A 24906-nucleotide genomic window follows, 5' to 3' on the forward strand; every position below is an offset into this window, starting at 1 on the left:
GAGACTTAATCTTAAATCTGGCTTTAATAAAAATTTTTAAATGATACCTTCTTACCAGAGTTTCCAAGCTTCAAGTGTTTGATTCTTGCCAGAAATCAATGGTTCTTGATCATCTCAATGTAGTTTCTTAGATTTAAGTGTCAAGCTTCATAGATATTCCTTAACAGTCCTGTTATGGTTTGCAAAATAAAGGGACAGTACACATCTTAATACAACATTTGGCTTTATTCTTTAGTGAAATTCACAGTTCATATACAATTCAGACAATTTCAATCTATGAATTATTACCCAGTACAGGTGCTCATATTCTGTTTGAGCAGTAAATAATTTCAAATCTTAATGCAATTTAACTCTGCATGAATGACACTCATTAAAGTACATTTCTAAATATGCATGCTGAAAATCAGAGACAGCCAACTGTAAGTGCCGAGATCACAAGTTACCTGTTCATGGGGGGAAAAAAAAACAGGAGTAAGCATCTTGGTTGTTCAACCTATTTCAGACATTAGACTTGTTAATTGGTGGCTGCAGATAGTAAACATGGGTAGCTAAATATTAAACACATTTCAGAGTTGAGAGCATTTTAACTATAGCCTCAAAAAAATATATATAATTCCAATCTATTACAGTGCTGTAATGATGCCATTTACTCACTCAACATAGATACCATAATAAAGAATTTAAATACCAAGAAATAAAAACATTGCTACAAACCTTAAGGTTATTTGTCCATGCCAGGCTCTGAAATCTAAAGAGAAAACATAGACGGGTTAGCCTTTGTATACAGTGAACAAATAGCATCACTATCAACTGCATGTCAAACCCATCAGTGCAGTGAAAGAGTAATCATGAGGTTCAGGTGAAACACGGACTCACATGCAAATCATCATTAAGGTTTGACATCGATGCAGAGCTCATGCATTCTGTGGGTTTATTACAGATACAGATAATGGGGGATTTTGACAGAAGTAAGAAAATTCCTATTTCCTCAAACTGACTTCAGTCTCCAGTCTTCACAAAAATTGGAAGACTGAGAACGCGAGTTGGGTGCACCAATACAGCCCTACCAGAAAGACACTAGGTTATTCTTTTAAAATGACCAGTTAATAGCCTTATTAACAGCTTATAGAAAGTTGGCATTTCAAACGCCAATAACCGAGGACTAATGTTGCTATAGTGTGACAAAAGGAAACCCAAATAAGTATACAGGAATTTAAGTTATTTAACGTTGAGCACAGTCAGTTAAAGATGAGCTGATATATTTGATAGCACAATTCATTCATGCTTGCAACAACGTGCTGTAATGCACAATCATAGCACAAGTTTTAAGAATTACAAATATGACCTCATTTCATCATGCTGTTAGTTCACTTTGATTTATACATAAATATTTATTAAACTCTATTGCAGCCTCTAAACGTGAGTAATCTGCTGAGCAAGGCCTCATCAGCAGACCATGAGGTCGTTTTGGCGCTAACTACTGAAGCAGCGGGCTAACAATAAATCAGTGCGGAAGTAACCACAACAAACGACCTAGAGCAGAGATATTAAAACATCAGCTCAGACAATGAGAGAGTAAGCAGATAAAAATATTAACATTTACCCTTTATGAAGCTTCACATGTGCTGGTAACATGCTCAACCACCATCGCCACAACAAGGAGGAGAGAGAGAGCGTTAATGAGGCTGCGGCTCTATTTATGTCTTTATCACAACCACGTGTTAGCTCTCCTCCGTCACTTCACGTGCAGCTTCCGGGTCTGGCTAATGAAATATAACATTTTCTTTATAAAAATTGAAGACGCTACAAACAATATCTGCTCTTGCAAGTCCTGTAAAGATATATTTTAATCAGAAAATCCATGATTTATCAACAAACAAAAATAAGTAATATAACATGAAGCTCGAGCTGATTGTTAGTTTTAATAAATTTAAAAGTCTCCAAATAAACACACAAATGTGACCAAAATAATTTATTTGCTACAAAATTGTATTTTTAAATCATCCATATTATTGAAATCTTAAATTTAATGTTATATCTAATATTTCAGATGTGTTTTTTGTATAATTTAGTCTGTCCCTTCCTTTTTAGTGTAAAGAGACTGTCAAAATAAACGGGAAAATAAACAAACGAAACATTTATCAAAGCTTTTCGGATCATTTTATTTTATTTTAACACGTTAAAATATCACAAATTAGAATTTATTTGAACCAAATAGAAGACAGTTTAACAGTGATATTTAAATAAAACCAGAAGTACCCAAACATGAAACTGAAAATCCCAAATTACTCGCAACATTTACGCATATTTATCTTAAAAACTGTTAATAAAGTGACGTTGTTGAAATAACATCCTTTCCGAAACATACAGTTATCAAAATTCAGATTTGTGGTCTTTTCACTCACGTCGTTTCAGTAAACAAACGCTGAATAGATAACTGTGTTTGAAGAAGTCGTGATTGAATTCCACCTGTTCCTACTGAAACACTTTCCCAGCAGTCGTCACTCTTTAAAACTACAAAGTGACGCATGTGCCTGCCTACCTACGGAAGCGCCATTGGTCCAAATATGATGTGAGCGACTTACTGGCATCCCCTCAGACGCTTGAAACGTTTTTACCTTCAGCCAAGTCACGGACTGACTTCTTCACAGGAGTGTTATCGAGTCAACATGAGAGTTCTTATAGGTATGTACATTTTATAAGAAATAAATTGTTTTTATAAATCGCTTGGAAAGGTCAATGTGACATAACGATACCGGCTAACTGTTAGCTAATGTTAGCAGACGTACATATTTGTGCTATTAAACTGCGTATGCGACTTGTGCGAATGGAAAGTACATGTGGAAAATAGCGTCTCAATGTGTGGTTTAAACTATTAAACTGTCTTCTAGTTTAAAAGTTGCTTTCACAAGCTAAGTTTGCTAAAGTTATGCAGTCTTGTTTTGTAAGCGTGTAAACTGCGCATGCGCACAGACCTGGCAGTCTTATTTATTGACTTAAATGAAATAAATTCAAGTAGTCTGCTTCATTTTATTCAGCTCACACAACCTTATAAAGGCCTTTTCAGGGGAGTTGGTTTGGCGCATCCAGCACATAAAAATAGATATACATTCATGTAAGATAAAGAGCAAACAGGACCAAAGCTGAGTATTGGTTAAAATCAGACTGATTTATGGATAGAGTGAATAAAGATCGGTGCCGGATTTAGCAATTTTTGGGCCCCAGGCGAACACAGGCATGGGGCCTCCGCATCCATTACTCCCCATTTTAAATGTTTATTCATCAAAGAAAGTCCTTCCTGTAACTTCATGTAATACCAACCAAAAATGACTGTCAAGCAAGATTTTTAGTATAGAAATGTCCAGGTAGATTTTAAATCTAAGAGTCCACAAACCCGCCTCGTGATACCATCATGTTGTTCTTTTGTCATGTGATGGCATACAATCAAAGTGACATTTTGAACTGCAATCACTTGGTGTGAAAAGTGCAATTTTTAATTTTTGGTGTCAAAAGGCCAAGTAAAACAAGAAATATGATCCTTTTCATTTTAAATAAAAAATACTTTAACATATGGGGTACACTGCTCCATACTGTACAGGACTGGCACTGGTCATTTTTTCATAACTTTGGCATTTTATGTTTTTTTTTTTTTTTTTTTTTTTAAGGAAAATAATAGTATATTTTACTATGTGCTAATCACTGATATATCCATCTTTTTATGTTTGTATTTGTATGACCTTATAATTTCCACATTTTTATTACAAATGATGCAATCCATGGCTGTCCCGCCTTTACTTCTAAAATCAGTTTTATGATATAGTTAAAGGTCTTGTGCCTGTAGTGTGACAACCATAAATGCATTCATTGCAGATGATTGCATCACATATTCTGTTTGCACAGAAATCAAAAAGACACATGATCTATTGTATAATAAACAGGGGAAAATGTTTTAATTGTACTTTCTCACATAAATCTGCTCTTTCTTCCATACTTATTCTGACTGATAAATGATGGTTTAGTGATGTTGGTCTTTTTTTTTTAGCTGTTTTGGTGATTTCTCTATGTTGTCTTACTTGTAGGAGGTGGGTCTGGCTTTGTGGGTCGTGAACTGACTCGCCTTCTCAGATCAAAAGGTCATGAGGTTACCATTATATCTCGCCAGCCTGGTCCAGGAAAAATAACATGGGTAAGATGTCAGATTAATTCAAAGTTGTACGCACAGAGCAGGGACTAAGCATCCTGAAATGGTTGCTCTAATTTTTGAACGTTTTAAATAATACTACAATCTACATTCATGTACCTTTCTTTTTAAACTTCTACAGGGTGAGTTGGAGTCAAAAGGCCTCCCACCATGTGAGGGCGCTGTCAACTTGGCTGGAGAGAATCTGATGAACCCGCTACGATGGTGAGAGTGACGACAATTAACCAGATCTTTTCACTAATATCAAACGTTATATATCAAAAGCCAGTAGTCTGTGGACACCCTTCAAGGCCGGTTCCCTTGAGGAATGTTTTTCTGAGATTGGTGTAGAAGAGGATACAGTGCATTCAGAAAGTATTCAGATCACCTTCACCTTTTACTATTATGTTATGTTGCAGCCTGATGCTACAGTCAAAAGAAAAAAAAAAAAGATTTATATTCTCATTAACCTACACTCAGTACTCCATTGCGACAAAGTGGAAACAGAATTTTTGAAAAAAAAATATATGTGTTTGTTTGTGGTTTCAGGTGGAACGAAAGCTATAAAAAGGATCTGTTCTCCAGTCGTATTGACACAACTAAAACTCTGGCACAAGCTATCGCTGCTTCCCCCACTCCTCCTCATTCCTGGGTGCTGGTATCAGGAGTAGGCAAGTGTCTGTCTGATGTCTGTTCTGTTTTTGTGAAATCAGACTGGATACACTTATTGATTATATAAAAAATTGAAGCTATGTTTTACTTTTGTTTTGTCCCACAGCTTGTTATCAGCCCAGTCAGACAGCAGAGTACACAGAGGACAGTGAATGGACACCGTTTGACCTCCTCTCCAGACTTGTGAAAGAGTGGGAGGCCTCTGCACTTCTTCCTGAGAGTGTGGCAAAAACCACCAAACAAGTCGTCATCAGACCTGGTTTGTAAAAGAGGCTTCATAGTAGAGGACATCATGATAGAACTGTTGTATTGGGATGAATTAGATTGCTGGTGTTATGGCTGATGAGAGTCTATAAATAGAAACTTTACTTTCATGTACCTTATTTTGACAAGTATTGTGCAGTAACTTTGTTTGCTGAGTATCCACTCTTCCTTTCCTCCATCAGGGGCAGTACTGGGTCGTGATGGAGGTGCCATGAAGCAGATGTGGCTTCCCTTCTGGCTCGGCCTCGGGGGCACTCTGGGTTCAGGAAGACAGCCATTTCCGTGGATCCACGTCGCCGACCTGGCAGGAATCATCGCTCACGCCCTGGAGCCCCCTGCCGACACGCCGCCAACACCTTCACAACAGGTGTTCAACGGAGTCGCACCTGCTCTGAACACCAACTACGAGTTCACTAAAGAGCTGGGCCGCGTCATGAGGAGGCCCACCATTTTCCCTGTACCTGGTTTTGTTATGAACACTCTGATGGGCTCTGAGAGGGCGATCGTTCTCACGCAGGGTCAGAAAGTCATACCGCAGAGGACTCAAGAGGCTGGATATCAGTACAAATACCCGGACTTGACCTCAGCACTGAAAGAGATTGTAGGCAGTTAACAAGAGAAGAAAATGAGCTGAGATTTTGGAAGTTCTGTGCTGATATTTACTGTTTTATGGAAATTAAAGCATTAAATCCAAGGGTGGAGAGAGATTCAGGATCATAGATGATTGTTATGCTTAACCAGTTTATGGACCTTTTTTTTCTTCAGAGAGCCTGATTATATTAAGAACTAAAGCTTCTGTGAGGAGCTTTTAAAGTCTGATAAAAAAAAATCAATAAAATTAATAGAAATGCCTCTTTATAACCCACAAAAGAAGACATGAGTATCATCACCAAGATTGACTTTTTCTTTAAAGTAATTTGTAATGTTGGTAACCATTTCAACAAGGTAGGCATTGCATGAGAAAAATTTAAGCATGCTGAAGAAAAGCCTTTAATCTATATTCTTAAGAAAATTAAAATTAGTGATATATTTAACCATTAGAGGAATGGAGGTTCAGATCTTTTTTGTCAGAAATCACCACCTATACGTGCACAGGGAAAGATTAACAAAGGTTTGTCCACAGGGGGCGCCAGAATGAACACAAACCTGAAGTTCCTCACAGGAGCTTTAAAATAGATCAGAAAATCAACATTATCATCAGACTTTATTTTGTGGGTGAATTTTTCAAGATTGCTTTTTAATGTTAAGAGTTGTTTCAGAAGACTTTCCAAAATAGAGATCTTCTTGTGCCAAATTACTTGAATAAACTTTGAAGTTCCTTTCACAGCAGTCCACTTTTTCTCCCAGTAAATAGAACCATGGACGAAGTCTTTCATTCAATGTTCTTCCTTGAGCAGTGGTTCTCAACTGGTGGGTCGGGATTCAAAAGTGAGTTGCAACTGTATGCCTAGAAAAAATAGAGCCAAAGTCTATGATGTACAGAAGCTCTAAGGTTGGCCACACACTCGACCATTTGCCTCCCTCAATCATCATGGGAGGTGTACAGTGAGTGGAAGCTTGTCTGAATAATCCCTGAGTGTGTGGTATCAACAGGTCTGCCCACAGAATCAGCTGGGCCCCTGAAAACCCCAAGAATGGGCCTTCCCCAGATTTGATTTATTGGTGATTTTAATGTATGTGTGCTGGATCAGTAGCATTGGTGCTAAAATCCTGGCTAACAGTTACCTCATTTTGGAGCTAAAAACTATTAATGGGTTCTGATGTTGGAAAAATATATTAGTGGTACATAACCACTTTCACCACATTTGCACATCCACATCACATCTTTTTTCCCAGTTTTTGCCAATTTTTTTGCCACTTTTATCCAATTTCTCCCCCTTTTTACCCATTTCTGCCACTACTGAAGCACTTTTTTTCCCATATCTGCAACATCTATTTGTTCCTTTTTCTTTCTTTAGCCACCTGATGCCATTTTTTATTTTTGCAATTTTTTGTTGCTTTCTACCCATGGTTTTTGCCACTTTTATCGAGTTTTTGCTCTTTTTTCACCCATTTCTGCCCCCCACCTTTTATTTAAAAATAACTTTTGCCCTTTTTTGGCCATTTTTTTCAACATCTTTTTGCAACTGTTTGCCTACTTTACACTTCTTACCACTTTTTGTCTGTTCTTGCCCGTTTTTGCTGCATTTAATCCGTTTTTGCTGCCTTCTGCCAATTTCTAGCATTTTTTTGGCCAATTTTTGGCCACTTTTCATCCATTTCATCACTTATAGCCTACTTTGCTAATTTATGCCACTTTTTGCCCATTTATTTTTTACTATTTTAACCCATTCTTTCCATTTTCATCCATTTTTAAATTTCTTTCAAAATTACTAAATTATTCACTATGTTTCCAAAAAGTTTTCTCAGTTTTTTCTACTTTATTTTCTGTCATCCTGACATTTGTTCACATCATGGCCTAGCTTTAAAGTCTGACATCACTTTCTTAATAGTTAAGTGTGTCCATCCACATTGTTAACATTACTAATAAAAAAGTAATTCTCTTTTAATAAAAAGGATTAACATTTTTTAAAAAAAGGCAATATTCTTCTACAGCATACATAAATAAAATTCATGTTCTGTTGCTTTCATTAGATCAGTTATTTTTTTTCAGGATAAAAAAAAAATTGATATCACAGCTTAACCTAACATTGGAACCTCCATAGGTCCCCAGTTATGACATTTGGTATTGATTATTTAATGCTCCAAAAGGCACCACAGCCTCCCAGATCTCGAATCATAAATATCAAGCATGTTTGATATTTACAATTCAAGACCTTAATGCTTTTGAGAGAAAACCCTCAACAACCAATATGAGCTGGTAGCGGACACTCAAACACAACTCATCAATATTTTTTCCTGGTTTTGTTATTTTTTGCTGTAACTGTAATGCATGCAAACCAACCAAGGATATTGATAGATGTCCATGTTCATTTTTATTCTGGTCACATTTGTTCTCATAAGAATATAAAATCCTGTGTGTGTCATTAATCTTTAATGTGAGGTTGTTGGCAGGTGTGTGCCCTCCATTGGCCTGACAGTCTGGCTATATATAACTACATATATATATATATATATATATATATATATATATCTATATATATATATCAAAATAGATTATGTTATACAAGTCTAATACTGAACATTTGAACATTATGTATATTTTATATAATGTGTGTGTAATTCAAAGAGTAAGATTTAATGGAAGCTCACAATAATGGTAATTTTTAGGAAAATAACCTTAATAATAATACTATTACAAACAATACATTTTATTCATAGAGCACTCTTCTAAATCAAAGTTACCAAAATTGAGCCATCACATTGATCAGATCAAACTGTTTTTCTTTAATGGTTGTGTTTTTGTCTGAAGGACTAATGATGAGCAGTTAAATAAAGAAACTCAGGGACAGATGCTTTTACACGTTTTATTTTCCTATAGATCACAAAGCTGCTAAACCCTCATGAACATTTTATTGTCAAAATATACTGAAACTATACATGTTTAACAAAGCACACACAAGATAATTCATAAAACTTCACACAGCATTTTTAACCAAGACACTTGAGTAGGTATTGGATTTATACAGACTAAAAAAATCCTTATAATTATAGTGCATTTATATGTAAAAAGGAGTTTCCTAAAGGGTTTGTGAAAAAGTCTCCTCATGTGTTGAGAACATAGAAACTCTTCCTCTTTCCCTCTCTGCACTGTGCACAAAGTTTCAGCATGAAGCATTTTAATCAATACCTTCATTTAAACAGATGAAAAAGAAACATTAAGGACACTTTTAAGTAAAACTAAACATACTGAAACAAAAAATTAACTGAATTGTCAAAGACAAATAATTTCTTGTTTCTTGAAATCCATTAAAGATAGTGAATCAAAGCCTGTACATTTAAACTGATCGATATTTAAAGATTGTAGCTAAACAGATAATAAGTCACCAAATGAAAAAAAAGAAGGAAATGATATAAAAGGAATAAATGTGATTTGTTTTAATTGTCAAAGCTTCCTCAGTGCTCTTTGAATATCTTTGATTTTTCATTTCAACATTTTTGCAACTTTAAACAAAACAGAGAGAAAAAATGACTGGAAGTTTCTTTTAGATCAAATCTGATGATTTCTTCTGTTGATCTCAACTCTGTGTTAACGACAACCAGCAGGCTGACATTAAGATGAGAACATCTGAAAATAACGAGAGTGATGCTCTTCATCATCGTGGTTTATTTTGGCTCCACAGTCACAGAGACCTTCTCTGGTAAAATCTTCAGGAAGATTGCACCCATATTGTTAATGAGTGGAAACATCCTCTCTGTGAAAGTGTGTTTAAAGGTATGGATGTGTGTGTTAGCATCAGGATCAGAGAACGACAGCTCTCCTCTGTCATAGTCCAGATTCACTCTGATCCTTCTTGGATATGTCTTCACCGAGAGAACAGTGAATTCATATGGTGGTGAGAGTGCCTGGTATCCATCAGCCAACCCTATTCCCCAGAAACCAGACCATGTCTTTCCCTTCCTCTCAGCAGACTCTGCTGAAACACCCAGTGCCCAGTCTACATGGTTTCTAACCTCAATGTCCCAGCTGTGAGTCCCTGAGTTAAAGCCCTCTGAGCCCAGGACAGAGCAGTTATAAAATCTCTCTGGATTATCAGGAAGTCGCTGCCATTCTCCTGTTTCCACAGTGGTCAAATCCTCAGACAGGATGAGGTTTCGTCCAGCAGTGTTTGGGTCTAGAATGATGGGCGTGTAGGAAACCAGGTCCTTCATCTTGTTCCAGATGTTGAAGCCCAGGTTGCCCAGGTGTTTGGCCTGGTCTATCAGAGCTCCAGCCTTGTAGTTTTTCAGGAAGGGGACGTCTTGGGCTACCAGCTCGTGCTCTGTCACCATGCCTGTGTGTGAAAGAGCTGCTATCTGCTCCTTCATCCTCTGCTTTTTCTGCTCCTCTTCCTCCCTCAGTACACGCAGCCGTTCCTCCTCTTCCTCTGCTAGAAACTGGTGAAGCTTCTCAAACTGCTCCTTAATCTGCTTTTCCGTGTGTCGGGCCTGGACCTCGATGTGATTTAAAGCTTGATCAAACTCTATTTTAACCCTTTGATCAACCATTAACTTTTCCTTCTCCATTACCTTGGATGCCATTTTGTCTCAGAGTGGTGCTGTAGATTAAACAGACAAACAGGAAGTTGCTTCTCATCACTGAAAGTTATTTTCACTTAGATTCTTTTAAATGCTCCTTCAGTACCTTGTTAAAGTGGTGGTGTTCCCAGTGTCCCAGTCTAACCAGTATCCCTGGGCTCTGTCTTTCTGTCCTCTTTCAGTGGATGTCAGCAGGTTTGATCCTGTAGGCTTGTCTCTCCGTGTGCCTCTTGAGCAAGTGAACCAGGGTGAGGGGGCTGCGCTTGCTTCAGAACAGGAATAGGAAAACAGGAAAAGAGAGAGGGCGGATCCATCGTCAGTCATTTCCTGTCCATGTTTTGAGATTTTACATATGACAGAGGGTGACTGTGTGTTTAAAAAACAATTCACCATTTATGGAAAACAAAATGTGCATCTCAATACCTTCTCTGTCTTGTTTAGTGCAGCTGATTAAACATGAAAACAGTCAAAAATATGAGCTTTATATAAAGGCCTCCTCAGAATGAGGCAGCGTGTGGCCGCTGTGACGATCAGGACAGTCTATGGAAGAAGTTAATGTAGTTTTTTTTGTTTTGTTAATGTATTTTTTTTAGTTATTATAGTTTTGACAGAACAGCTGTTTGAATAAACAGAATAATACCTCCTTCTGCACTACAAGGTCACTGAGGTAAAACGGAGCTGTCCACGCCCTGCAGGGCTGATTCTCCGTAGCTTATAAGATATTATCAGAAGAGTTTCCTTTGGTTCTACAAAGAAACAATGGCTTCTTCTTCTGAAAACAGTTTACAGAACAAGAGGGAAATTTGTTTTTTTGTATCACATTTTTTCCTGGTTTTATGACTTTTTGCTGTAACTGTAATGCATGCAAACCAACCAAGGATATTGATAGATGTCCATGTTCATTTTTATTCTGGTCACATTTGATCTCATGAGAATATGAAATCCTGTGTGTGCGGGTAATCGTCAATGTGAGGTTGTTGGCAGGTGTGTGCTCTCCAATGGTCTAACAGTCTGGCTATATAAGATTATGTTATACAAGTCTGAACATTTGAACATTATGTATATTTTATATAATGTGTGTGTAATTCAAAGAGTAAGATTTAATGGAAGCTCACAATAATGGTAATTTTTAGGAAAAAAACCTTAATAATAATACTATTACAAACAATACATTTTATTCATAGAGCACTCTTCTAAATCAAAGTTACCAAAATTGAGCCATCACATTGATCAGATCAAACTGTTTTTCTTTAATGGTTGTGTTTTTGTCTGAAGGACTAATGATGAGCAGTTAAATAAAGAAACTCAGGGACAGATGCTTTTACACGTTTTATTTTCCTATAGATCACAAAGCTGCTAAACCCTCATGAACATTTTATTGTCAAAATATACTGAAACTATACATGTTTAACAAAGCACACACAAGATAATTCATAAAACTTCACACAGCATTTTTAACCAAGACACTTGAGTAGGTATTGGATTTATACAGACTAAAAAAATCCTTATAATTATAGTGCATTTATATGTAAAAAGGAGTTTCCTAAAGGGTTTGTGAAAAAGTCTCCTCATGTGTTGAGAACATAGAAACTCTTCCTCTTTCCCTCTCTGCACTGTGCACAAAGTTTCAGCATGAAGCATTTTAATCAATACCTTCATTTAAACAGATGAAAAAGAAACATTAAGGACACTTTTAAGTAAAACTAAACATAATGAAACAAAAAATAAACTGAATTGTCAAAAACAAATATTTTCTTGTTTTTTGAAATCCATTAAAGATAGTGAATCAAAGCCTGTACATTTAAACTGATCGATATTTAAAGATTGTAGCTAAACAGATAATAAGTCACCAAATGAAAAAAAAGAAGGAAATGATATAAAAGGAATAAATGTGATTTGTTTTAATTGTCAAAGCTTCCTCAGTGCTCTTTGAATATCTTTGATTTTTCATTTAAACATTTTTGCAACTTTAAACAAAACAGAGAGAAAAAATGACTGGAAGTTTCTTTTAGATCAAATCTGATGTTTTCTTCTGTTGATCTCAACTCTGTGTTAACGACAACCAGCAGGCTGACATTAAGATGAGAACATCTGAAAATAACGAGAGTGATGCTCTTCATCATCGTGGTTTATTTTGGCTCCACAGTCACAGAGACCTTCTCTGGTAAAATCTTCAGGAAGATTGCACCCATATTGTTAATGAGTGGAAACATCCTCTCTGTGAAAGTGTGTTTAAAGGTATGGATGTGTGTGTTAGCATCAGGATCAGAGAACGACAGCTCTCCTCTGTCATAGTCCAGATTCACTCTGATCCTTCTTGGATATGTCTTCACCGAGAGAACAGTGAATTCATATGGTGGTGAGAGTGCCTGGTATCCATCAGCCAACCCTATTCCCCAGAAACCAGACCATGTCTTTCCCTTCCTCTCAGCAGACTCTGCTGAAACACCCAGTGCCCAGTCTACATGGTTTCTAACCTCAATGTCCCAGCTGTGAGTCCCTGAGTTAAAGCCCTCTGAGCCCAGGACAGAGCAGTTATAAAATCTCTCTGGATTATCAGGAAGTCGCTGCCATTCTCCTGTTTCCACAGTGGTCAAATCCTCAGACAGGATGAGGTTTCGTCCAGCAGTGTTTGGGTCTAGAATGATGGGCTTGTAGGAAACCAGGTCCTTCATCTTGTTCCAGATGTTGAAGCCCAGGTTGCCCAGGTGTTTGGCCTGGTCTATCAGAGCTCCTGAGGGCAGCTGTGGATCCTCTAGCAGGGGGCACTTCTGGACTCTTTCCACTGCAGCCTTGTAGTTTTTCAGGAAGGGGATGTCTTGGGCTATCAGCTCGTACTCTGTCGCCCTGACTGTGAGTGAAAGAGCTTTTATCTCTGCTATCTGCTCCATCATCCTCTGCCTTTTCTGCTCTTCTTCCTCCCTCAGTACACGCAGCCTTTCCTCCTCTTCCTCTGCTAGAAACTGGTGAAGCTTCTCAAACTGCTCCTTAATCTGCTTTTCCGTGTGTCGGGCCTGGACCTCGATGTGATTAAAAGCTTGATCAAACTCGATGTTAGCCCTTTGATTAACTCTTAAATTCTCTATTAAGGGCTGCAGAGTTTCCTGAAGTTCCTTCTTGTGTTGTTGAGCAGCTTCATCAACGGGTTTAAATCTGTGGTTGGCATGCTTTTCTGAATCTCGGCAAATGAGACACACCAGCTCCTGATGGTCCAGACAGAAGAGTTTGAGTCTCTCATTGTGCAGACTGCAGAGATTCTCTGGAGATCTCTTTTCTTCCTCACAATGGATCTGTAATGGCAAGTCAGGATCTAACGGACCCCAGTGTCTGCACTTACAAACAGGACACTCCCTCTTATTCTTTTTGTTCTTCTTCACACACGCTCTACAGACATTGTGACCACAGGACAGGATGACAGGATCATTAAAGATGTCGTGGCAGACCGGACAGCTCAGATTATACATTAACTTGGACGCCATTTTGTCTCAGAGTGGTGCTGTAGATTAAACAGACAAACAAAAAGTCGCTCCTCATCCCTGAAAGATATTTTCACTTTGATTCTTTTAAATGCCCCTTCAGTACCTTGTTAAAGTGGTGGTGTTCCCAGTGTCCCAGTCTAACCAGTATCCCTGGGCTCTGTCTTTCTGTCCTCTTTCAGTAGATGCCAGGCAGGTTTGATCCTGTAGGCTTGTCTCTCCGTGTGCCTCTTGAGCAAGTGAACCAGGGTGAGGGGGCTGCGCTTGCTTCAGAACAGGAATAGGAAAACAGGAAAAGAGAGAGGGCGGATCCATCGTCAGTCATTTCCTGTCCATGTTTTGAGATTCTACATATGACAGAGGGTGACTGTGTGTTTAAAAAACAATTCACCATTTATGGAAAATAAAATGTGCATCTCAGTCCCTTCTCTGTCTTGTTTAGTGCAGCTGATTAAACATGAAAACAGTCAAAAATATGAGCTTTATATAAAGGCCTCCTCAGAATGAGGCAGCGTGTGGCCGCTGTGACGATCAGGACAGTCTATGGAAGAGGTTAATATAGTTTTTTTGTTTTGTTAATGTATTTTTTTAGTTATTATAGTTTTGACAGGACAGCTGTTTGAATAAACAGAATAATACCCCCTTCTGCACTACGAGGTCACTGAGGTAAAACGGAGCTGTCTACTCCCTGCAGGGCTGATTCTCCGTAGTTTGTAAGATATTATCAGAAGAGTTTCCTTTGGCTCTACAAAGAAACGATGGCTTTTTTCTTTTGTTTGATGTTATTTAAATCTTCTGAAAATAGTTTACAAAAGATAGAACAGGAGGGCAATTAGGTGTTTTTTTGTGACACTCACCTCTCAGTGTTAAGGTGAGCCTTGTGGGAACAAGTCTTACGTCGAAAATAGGAGATAGGACCGTCTTGGGTGTTCTTACACCTGGAGTCTGTCGTATTTATGTCAGTGGGACAGTGGGGTCAGGTGACGCTGTAGGCTTCTCCCTGCTCATAAATTTGACTGCATCAGGTTGCAATGGTTACTCCTATCAACTAACAGCTGCTGCACATTAATTTGATTTTTTGACCGGAACTACTTTTAAAGTTCCATAGGACAATGGAATTTCCAGAGCCAATCAGAATCGAGTTTTCACCAAGACCATGGTATAACCATTGACATAATATACCTATATTATGTCATGGGCGTAGCACGGGGGGGGGGGAGACTGATTACCCAGGCCCACAGTAGGAAGAGGCCATTAAGAAGCCTGCAATGAAAAGTCATACATATGTGTTGTCTTTGAATCAAAAGCAACTAAATGAATTGGTCACTAGATCAAATAGAGTAAAAAGAAAACTTAATTTAACCATAGTAAAATATTGCTCATAAATTTTAATTTAAAAAAAACATTAAAATGCATAGATATTTGTAAAAATAAAAATAAACATTCATTGTCTGGCTAGCGGGCTAAGGAGGGCCCTGAGCAATATTCTTTCTGGGGGCCCAAAATCCATAGTTACACCTGTGTGTCTATGGATATAACTCTCTTTATTCGAACTCAATCAATAAGTGAGCTGCAATTGAATGAGTACATTGAAATTTTCTATTTCATGTATTTTGTAATGAAATTGTCTTGTCGTTGAGTCTTGTTTTGTCCTCTTTCTACAACCCGAATTCCAAATAAGTTGAGGCACTGTGTAAAACAAATAAAAACAGAGGTCAATGACAGTAAAATCTCATAAACCCATATATTATTCACAGTAGAACATAAACAACATATCAGACGTTGATGAGACCTTTGCCCTTTCATGAAAATTTTTTGCTCATTTTGAATTTAATGGCAGGAACATCTCAAAGGAATAGGGATGGGGTAACAAAAGCCTGCAAGAGTAAGTGGTACTAATGAGAAACACCTGGAGGAGCATTTTGCTGCTAGTTTTAGTGACTGACACTATCTAAAATAGCATGCATGCTTCCTGTCAGAGCTCTGGATACTGTGTTGTGTGGACCTTTGAGGTTCATTACTAACGTTTTAGACCTCACTCATCATTGTTTATTGCATGCATTGTTGGATGGTCTTCTCTGTCTACATGTTCAGTTGCATTCAAAATTATTCAACCCACATTGCAAATCAGGTTTATTGTGAAAATGAACAGATTTTTTGCTGTTTGCAGTGAACAAATTAAACAAAAGAAAATGAAATAGCTCAACAAAACTAATGCTTCAAATGTTTTCCCTAAATTTAACTGAAAATGCAGCTTATAGCGAGTTCTCCAGCCTCAGAGTTATTAAACCCCTTAGTAGCAGCCATCTTCAGGACTTAGTAGAGCACCCTGCTGCAGCAAGGTTGCCTTCTCAGATATCTGGTTGCAGCCACTGATAGCTTCCTTTTTCTTTTGGGGGTTTAATAACTTTTAGACTGGAGAAGTCATTAATAGTGGCATTTTCAGTTGGATTTAGGGAAAGCACTTGAAGCATTTGTTGTGTTACGCATTTTTCATTCCTTTTCTTTGCTTTGTTCATTGCAAACAGCTGAAAGTCTGTAACTTTTCACAATAAACCTGATTTGAAATGGAGGTTGAATAATTTAGACTGCAAGTGTAGACTAAAACACTGGCTGATCCTTAATTTTGAGGCTATTCTCAGCAGACTTCCTTCATATTTCCTGACCTACATCAGTCAGAAGAGTACAGGAACTTTTTAATCTTCTGTGTCCTTTCTTGCTCTCTGTCCAGAGGTCAGAACAGAGCTTTCAAAAAAGTTTAATTTGTTGCTTCTATTACCTGGAATTAATTATAAAAAAAAAAACTTAAACTTAATGGAAATTCCCACATACTCTAAATTGGAGAAATACCAAATTAAATTGCTATATAACCAATTTGTCATGTTTAGACAGTGTGTAGGAGTTTGCTTGCACTTTTTAAATAACTAACACAAAGAAAGTTCTAGTGGAAGGTAAAAATGAGATTCTTTCAGGCACCAGAAATCGTTGCCAAAATAAGTACTACGCCAAAAAGTACTATGGGCTATTGCAGATGTTGCACAATAAAGCTGGGTGAATTGCCAGTAAGGCATGATGTGTTTTTTTATTGAAGTAATCAGTTCATAAAGGAGTCCAGTAAGGAAAGGAGAATGTTCTTTTGAACTAAAATTGATGAGTCCTTGAACAGCAGTCTGATTTCATGTTCCCATCATGTCAACAGTCTAAAGAGCGAGTCTATTTCCTCTTTGGTGGCGAATCATCATTCTGAATCAGTCTGGGTGTCTTCATCAGATTTCTGAATGATTGGAACTTGATCTCCCCAGTCGCTGATCCGAGCACAGCGGTACACGTCTCTGAGAGAAAAAAAAACATCCGTCAGAAAAGTGATGATAATTGGATCCACATTGAGCTTACCTCTGTCAAATTAAAACAAACAGCATAATATATACTAAAACCTAACACTTCCCTGTGAGCAACTGAACCACGTTTTGAATAAATCAAACCCAGCCTAGTTTAAATCAGTAAGTTGAAAGTGTTTTAAACAAGTTAAGGATCACGTCACTATGATACATATCCTCTCCACCTGCTGTGTTTCCGTGCCGTCACCACCAGGTGTTGTAGTTTTCCATCAGGGCAGCACATTCGACAGTGCACGTGTCTTGTTCTGCGCTGCACTGGTGCGATCAGTCTGGCCCAGTCTACACCTTCAGTTTCTGACCTCACTGGCTCAGTACGAGACAAAATCACGAAGCTGAACTTCTCCCTCAGCTGGTCAGTACGCTGAAATTGAAAACATAGAAGTCATGGTTAGACACAAGAGAAAATGCCAGTACAGTGGGAGTTTCACACAACATCAGCGCTATCAACATCAGCATAGGGTGAATTATTCTTCTAAACATTAGTATCAGCCCTTATTTTCACAATAGGTGAATCTCTAATTATTATTTCTGAGGTCAAAAGTAAACTTTAGACCACAATTGGCTGTTAACTGACTCTGTGCTCTAGAAATGTAATCCAGATATGAATCTCACCCCAGCCAGAGGCAGAGATTGGTATAATTGCTGGAAGTTGCAGGGTGTGATGGGTTCTCCAGCCAGTTTAGGGCACATCAATTCATGAGGACACTTGAAATAAAGAAAGGGAGGTTAAAGAGTATAAGACTGCTGAAAGCCTGGCAGGGATTTTTAAAAATCAGATGTGAGTCAAACATACCGGAGCAAACACTGAAGCCGGTCGGGTGTCGTGGGCGACCTTGTCTTGTTTCTGGAAACAGAGAACTAAACGTCATCAGATATGTCCAGTAATTAGCACAAAAACACCAACAGAAGTAATAAATAGATCTGTCTACAGTATTTTGAATACCTTCAATAAAGAGTCCCTGGCCTCCATAAGCATCTGATGACCCTCTTTGGTCCCATTTTCCACAAGCACCTTCGCCAGCAGATATAAAATGTAAACAATCAACAAGCAGTGAGACTTTTAAACACAAATACCTCAAATAAATCTACTACACCGTGTCCCAAAAGTTTGTGCACCACAGAAAAAGTCAACTCAGACTATGAACATCCAACAGAATGTATTCATTCAAAAATCATTGTGTCCCTGTTGCATCTAAACTTACTGCCCTAAGCCTGTCGGGCACAGAATGAGCTAAATTCTTTAGAACAGAAGGCTCAATGTTGCCCCACTCCCACACAGCCCCCGCAATCGAGCTGCTTCATGGTGGTAGGGGGTGGGCTGTGGAAGACCCACCTGTTCAGGATACCAAGGTAGTTCTCAATCAGGTCGAGGTCCGGGGAGTTGGATGGTCATTCCTCTTTGCTCAGAAAGCCAGGGAGCTGCTCAGAACACCACTGTTGAGTTGTACAAGCAGTATGTGTGGGGGCACCATCTTGCATGAAGACCATTTCCACACGCCTCTTGAACATCTTCCTAGCAGTGACAGGGCCCTATTTCCTCTTTCTGGTGAGTATGGGAAGTAGCTCTGGCTGGAGAATGCTCTTGACATAACACTAAGCATTGATGGTGGTGCCCTGGAGTAAAACATGCTATTCAGACAGCCCCGAAGACGACATCGACCCCCCAGACAATGCAATGCACACTGAACTTGACTTCTTCAGAAGGTGGCACTTTCATCATCATTGTAGATGTGGTCGTTTTGGCTTTTGGGAGTTGGAAATAAGTAGAGTGGGCACTCATCTGAGAAAGCCCAGTTTTCCCAGTCTCTTGGGGTCACCGTGGCATACAATTTTGCAAAAGCCAGTCACTTCTCCTTTTGCAGTTTGGTAAGGTGAGGCATCCACTGTCTTCTGTAAGCTCTCAGACCCAGTTTCTTAGTCAGAAAATGATGGATAGTACTCTAAGAGACTGCTTCCCCATGATTCTTTAGTCTGCAGCAGGATTGGTGTCTCTTTCCCTGGGCCTTTTAGATAAGGTCCTTGGCCTTCGAACTCAGGACTGAGGGGCGACCTGCACAGGGCTTGTCTTCAAGGGAGTTACAACTCTGGTGTCAATGCCACCACTTCCTCACCCATCATGTGCTTCTACCAAGGTCCTGAGTAACCTCCTTACAAGTTTTCTCTGCCCTGCGCAAGGCAATGGCTTGAGCACGGACCTGAGGCTCTGAGAGAGCAGCCTTTCCAGATTTTTGTTTGGCCATCGTGGCAGCACTACCAAAAAGGTTCTGTCAGTGACATGCTCCTTGGCCAAACAAGAAATTTATAGGCGTCTTGCAAACAGATTAACTAATTTAGTTAAACAGCCTCACAACAACTGGCTGACCAGGTGCAACCCATTTTGGAGACAGACAAAAATGTTGCCCATTGGGGTGCATGACCTTTTAGGACACAGTGTATAGGTGAAGTTTAGGGACTACTTTGGCGCTATGGTTACCAGATACGAGCTTGTTTTCCTCCACAGAGTCATGACGGCCTCTTCTCTGTCTGTCTTGTTCTTCAGCTCTGACAGAGTGAACGCTGCAGTCACCAGGTCGAACTGCACCTGGAGAGAGAAACAGGGAACATTTAGCTTCTTCATCTTTTATAAGGTTGAAACCTCTCATTAAATAGAGGCACAACAAAGATGGCTTCACAGAATACAAAAAGGAAACCCTAACTTGCTCATTTAATACCAAGAATCCATTTCATCACTAACACACGAGTCCTAACTTCTCTAGATTAAGTTTCACTTTTTCTACTGTGTCTTGTAGGTGTATTTTATATACAGCACTTAACAAATGTATTAGACCACCTGTCATATTTGTCTCGGAGACCATCCAGCATCATAAAGTGCTTTAATGCAGACTCTTTCATTTTCAGTGAGCTCTCCACATTCTACCATTTTGAACAGGAATGAGGAATTTTAAAAAACTGAATTCACCTTTTTATACCCAAATTTGAGCCGGGTAACTGGACTTCTCGGAGAAGTCAGAAATTAATCAAGCATAACATTCAACCACTAAAACTATTTTTTCTGTTCAAGAATGCAAGTAAATAACTATAATTTGACATATTAATCAAGAAATAATAATGTGCTTTACTATTTTTTCATTTTTTTGTGAATCAGTAAATTTGAAAATTCATGGATAACAATAATAATTATATTTTAGCATTAAAAATATCATTTCAGTTAAAGAGCTTCAACATATTGGTGTATTAACCATTGCAGAAACATAAAAAATGATTTTGGTTATGCCAATGCTGTTAATTTAGGGCAGCTGTGGCATAAACCTTACTTTGGGTGGTGGTCTAATAAATTTGTTAGGCACTGCATTATAAATATAAATTACTTTATCATGATTTTTTAAATGTCCTTATATAGTCACCAGCTCATGTCATGGGACAGACTGTGTTTATCAAGGAGACTGTTGGTTATGGGAAACAGATTTTTCCCCATCTAAAGTGCCATGTGGTAGAACCACATGGCATAAGAAGACCTTTGATAAGCTCCCTAATGGCACACTGTTTCTTTTTTTGTCTTTTTTTAATAAGCATCCGCAGAGAGCCAAAAAATGTGTTTGGTAACACATGCACACACCCACACATATTATATGCACGAAATCATTCAAGGGTATAAGAGGGGACTGTGCAGGGAGATCGGCGTTTGTGCTTTCAATAAATGTTGCCCTGGTTCATTTGATTCCTGTCTCATCTTGTTAGTGTAATTAGTTTCTCCCAAACATATCGGCGTCACAAACAGGATACGGATTGAATGTCGGAAAATTGTGCTGTGTCCACATTTAGTCCTATTCTACCCATGTACTATCCCAGTACTCCTACTCTATTTACAAAAGCTTTTTTGAACCATTCAGAAAGTCATGTAGTCTTATTAGTGCAGTTGTCTGAGCTTTTATACATATTTATATAAATACTTGAGTGCGATTTTGAGCCGTTTATCAAGTTATTGTCAATCATTTAATGAAGCATACTGCACAATGTGTACAGTTATTTCTGTGCTTTCAATGACACCATTGCCTTGTTCATAAGCGTACTTCTTTCCAGTTAACAAGACACTTTGCTCTGCCTGTATAGTTGCCACTGGACCCTATTGCTCGAAGCTCTGCTGAGGAGTTTACCAAACTGTTTTACGGTATTACTTATTTTACCTTATTATCAGCATTTGGAGAGTTTAGCATATTTCAATTATAATGCTGGCTTCAATGAAGCAGTGAGATTAAAGCACATTAGATAAGATTGAGTTGACGTTATGAGCTTGTGAAGGGTTAGAGACTGGGAAACTGTGATAGCGCTGTAGTACCTGTGATAGGACTGTGTTGAGGTACGTTGCCAGAGAGTTAAAGAAGTGAAAAAATAGTCGAGGTGAAGTTGATAAGACTGTGACACAGTTTAAAATAAAGCTTGGAAAGGGTGTGGCATTGTGCTGTTTAGGAGATCTTCTCTTGTCGGCAGTCTGAGAGAGACTGAAGAGACTAGGAAATATCTTACAGAGAGCGGGCTGAATTTACATAGTAGGAGGAAACTTTCACCTGGATGGCTCTCTCTCAACTTTCTCACTCTTGCGCGTGGAGTGAGCCGCCCAACCCACCACCCATTTCAAATATTGACTGTGAGCCTAAAGCTTATGGTTTTTCTTTTTTGTAAGTTATTCGGTGGCCTGATGGGGCCCATGTGTTCTGAGGCATACAATGAAAAGAACTCATGAAGACAATTAATAAGCAAACAGAGTGATAGCTAAAGGGCTGCTAAGGTATAGAAAAAGAATTTTAAGGCGCTTTTGACAAAATAACCATAATACTAAAAGTAGGTTAGGAGGCCAAGGAGCATATAAAGTAAAATAAAACATTTCAGTCAATTATTAAAAAAGATCAAAACATTTTTGCCCAGTGGAAACCTAGAGAGTTATCCATAATTAAATAAAGCCAAAACCATTGTCTACAGTAAAATGTAATGAAACAAAGTGCTTTAAATAAATATCATCCAGGCTGCAATCAACTCATTTGACTCCTGTCTAGTCTTGTTAGTGCAATTAGTTTCCCCAACAGTCTCTGTTTAACCACACAGGCCAAAACTTAAACAATCAAATATGTCATTCTACTGTTAATAAACAGAAATGCTTCTGTCTGATACTGTCTTTTTCAGAAACAGACAGAAACAAAAGCAGCTGATGAAAAAAGGGAGGTTTTACCTTGGGAGAGACCGGCAGGAACTGTCTGAAATATACGTGTTTGATGTGAGGTTCAGCGTTTTCATTATCACCTGGTGAAGGAGAGGATTAGATTGTCTGACACAGTACCTACAAATAGTAATCACCCCCTTGGATGTTTTACCTTTTTATTGATTTTATAAATCAATCACGGAATAAATAATTCAGCTTTTTGGACAAAAAACAGTAACTTTCATGTCAAAGTGAAAACAGATTTCTACAAAGTAATGCCAGTTACATAAAAGTACGTAATGCAAAGTAAGTGATTATAGTATAAAGACATCTGTGCCTGGGAGGTCCAGTCACTAGTTAATCAGTATTCCTGGCTACTATTACACCATGAGGACAAAAGAACACTCCAAGCAACTCAGAGAAAAGGTTATTGAAAAGTTTAAGTCAGAGGATGGAGGACCTTTCCACAGACTCAGACTCAATGCTGTGATTGCAGCCAAAGGAACATCTACTAAACACCAATTTGAAGGAGGAGAATATTTATGCTGTCACTTATTTTACATTACATATTTTAACTAAATTGACATTACTGTGTAGAAATCTGTTTTCACTTTGACATGAAAGTTAAAAAGGTTTTTGTCAAAAAAGTGAAATTCTGTTGACCATAATTAATATATAAAATCAATAAAACCTAAAACATCCAAGGGGTGAATACTTTTTATAGGCACTGAAAACAACTTAAAAAACACCAAAAGATGATAAAAAACAAACGGAAGAAGAGAAAGACCTTTGAGAAGTCTTTCAGCGAGGATGTTCATGGGTCCAGAGCCGTCCACACACACCATCTCCTTTAATGTGTCGCCCCAGCATGAATGTGACGCCCTGCAGGACAGAAAGAGAGAGCGACTAATTTCCACGTCTTATTTTATATTTAAAGGCTCTCTTTTTGATGCAGTTTTTAGACTTACCAAACAACTGTTCCAAGCCCTGAACCAAAGTCGAGCAGAGACTGTGGAGCAAAAGAGGGATCCTTCTTCTTTATCTGAAATGATGAGATAAGAAAAAACATAATTGGCCAGGATAACATTTGTTTCTTTATGAATTTTCCATGGTTTCTGACAAAAAGTGAAAAATGTGAACTTATTGTCCATGCATACCTCATTTAAAGCTCTCTTTACTGCTGCATAACCTCCAGCTAGTCGGGCTGCCATGTACACAACACCCATCTCTTCATCGAACCTAAAACACAGAGAACAGCTGGTAAACATGATTCAACTTCAATTAAGAATTAACACAGAAGAAACTGGGCTTCTGCATTTCTAACTATATTAAATGAGGTAATGTCTGTCATTATAAATAAACTTCTAATGTCATTAGAAAAAAATCTTTCTCTTAAAAAGGACCTTAATTTTAAATCGGGTCTTTCAAGTAAAACTCAAAAATGCAATTTACAAGAAGGTTTAAAAACATCTCAGGGTCTTAAGTTTTCCCACACACCAGAATGTAAATATTGAAGCGAGTATTACTTGATTGGAGTCCAGTGGTATGTGGTCCTCTTGAGCTCTGAAATCACTTTCCTCCTGACTCGGTCTTCCATTGCTTGTTCATCTAAATCTGTAATGTCAAACACACTATCTTTACTCAAGCTGCTACATTGTATAAGGTTGTTTTGCAGTTATTATTCAACCATTTTTCCTTCATATGTCACACACCTCCTCTCTTCTCTATGGCCTTCTCCCAAAACTCTTTCTCCAGGCTCACAGCTTTCTTCCTGAGTGCTGAATCCTCGACCGCCCGTTTTCTGCTCCACAGGAAGTTTGTTAGACTCTGAGCGCGGTCAGTCAGCCGGGGCAACTCTGCTCCTACATGTGAAGATTAAAAGTTTGCATTTTTACTCATTCAAGGTCCAGTAAAGCTATCAAGTGATAGACAGACTCTTAATTTACCTACCAGCAATAATGGACTGTGCAGCTGCCTGCAGCTCCACAGGAAGGTGCACAGTTTTCAGGTTGGTCACCCCTGGGTGCTTCCTGTGTAGTTCACCTTTGAGGAAATCCACCTGAGACTGTAAGTGTGCAGCTGCGCTCATTCTCTGAGGGTGAAATATAAAAAGTGAATTAATTTGTTTAAAAGCCTTTTCAAAACGTTATCTTGGTCTTGTTTAAAAAACTCTCCAATCTGTCTGACCTCCACAGTAAAAACGATGTGCTCAATGACACCAAGAAAATTCACTCACCCTGAACATCTTCTTCACAACAAAGACCTTCTGACAAAGAAAACAGGCCCCATAACTACGGGCTGCCATATCTACGGAGTTTAAACTGTGTCTTACTATTTTTTAATGCCTGACAATTAGAATTTTTTCCACGCGACGGTGATACCAGCGCGGAAGCACGTTTGGATGTCCAACAATCCGCCACCAAAATAAGCTCGACTTATTGGTAGGGCGGAACCCTTCTTTCAAATGTTCTGTTCCTTGTCAGATTTGCCCTCGTTTCCGGTACAACCTATACTGCTTACTTCTCAGAAAAAAATGTGATTTGA

At 38.4% G+C, this 24906-nt stretch overlaps 3 protein-coding genes and 1 long non-coding RNA gene across 6 annotated transcripts; 1 reads left to right on the forward strand and 3 right to left on the reverse strand.

Moving 5' to 3' along the window:
- Nucleotides 1-228: 228 nt before the first annotated feature.
- Nucleotides 229-1670, reverse strand: LOC121520572. Its single transcript, XR_005992784.1, has 3 exons — nt 1604-1670; nt 715-748; nt 229-443 (listed from the first exon to the last, which is right to left on the reverse strand). It is a non-coding gene; the product is annotated as an uncharacterized LOC121520572 (long non-coding RNA).
- An 880-nt stretch (nt 1671-2550) lies between these two features.
- On the forward strand, nt 2551-6440 carry sdr39u1 (short chain dehydrogenase/reductase family 39U, member 1). The gene is made up of 6 exons (XM_041802425.1): nt 2551-2685; nt 4080-4186; nt 4323-4405; nt 4730-4851; nt 4959-5111; nt 5299-6440. Exons 1-6 carry the CDS (start codon nt 2670-2672, stop codon nt 5727-5729), a joined length of 912 nt encoding a protein of 303 aa, XP_041658359.1. The 5' UTR covers nt 2551-2669; the 3' UTR covers nt 5730-6440.
- Nucleotides 6441-8569: 2129 nt separating this feature from the next.
- LOC121520539 (nuclear factor 7, brain-like) lies at nt 8570-14025 on the reverse strand. Of its 3 annotated transcripts, XM_041804038.1 has the most exons (3): nt 13877-14025; nt 10401-10560; nt 8570-10314 (listed from the first exon to the last, which is right to left on the reverse strand). In XM_041804038.1, exon 3 carries the CDS (start codon nt 10295-10297, stop codon nt 9383-9385), a length of 915 nt encoding a protein of 304 aa, XP_041659972.1. In that variant the 5' UTR covers nt 10298-10314; nt 10401-10560; nt 13877-14025; the 3' UTR covers nt 8570-9382. The 3 variants fall into 3 exon arrangements, with proteins under 3 accessions (XP_041659972.1, XP_041659973.1, XP_041659971.1); XM_041804039.1 differs by having other exon boundaries at nt 8570-10560; XM_041804037.1 differs by lacking the exons at nt 8570-10314; nt 10401-10560 and adding an exon at nt 11611-13790.
- A 2808-nt stretch (nt 14026-16833) lies between these two features.
- mettl17 (methyltransferase like 17) lies at nt 16834-24785 on the reverse strand. Its single transcript, XM_041802424.1, has 14 exons — nt 24599-24785; nt 24313-24454; nt 24075-24224; nt 23889-23976; nt 23520-23601; nt 23331-23404; nt 23150-23244; nt 22393-22463; nt 19642-19749; nt 18112-18180; nt 17962-18012; nt 17781-17873; nt 17333-17529; nt 16834-17102 (listed from the first exon to the last, which is right to left on the reverse strand). Exons 1-14 carry the CDS (start codon nt 24665-24667, stop codon nt 17009-17011), a joined length of 1383 nt encoding a protein of 460 aa, XP_041658358.1. The 5' UTR covers nt 24668-24785; the 3' UTR covers nt 16834-17008.
- Nucleotides 24786-24906: the final 121 nt, after the last annotated feature.

This window comes from Cheilinus undulatus, linkage group 13, assembly GCF_018320785.1.
Source record: "Cheilinus undulatus linkage group 13, ASM1832078v1, whole genome shotgun sequence".
NCBI classification, from domain to species: Eukaryota; Metazoa; Chordata; class Actinopteri; order Labriformes; family Labridae; genus Cheilinus; species Cheilinus undulatus.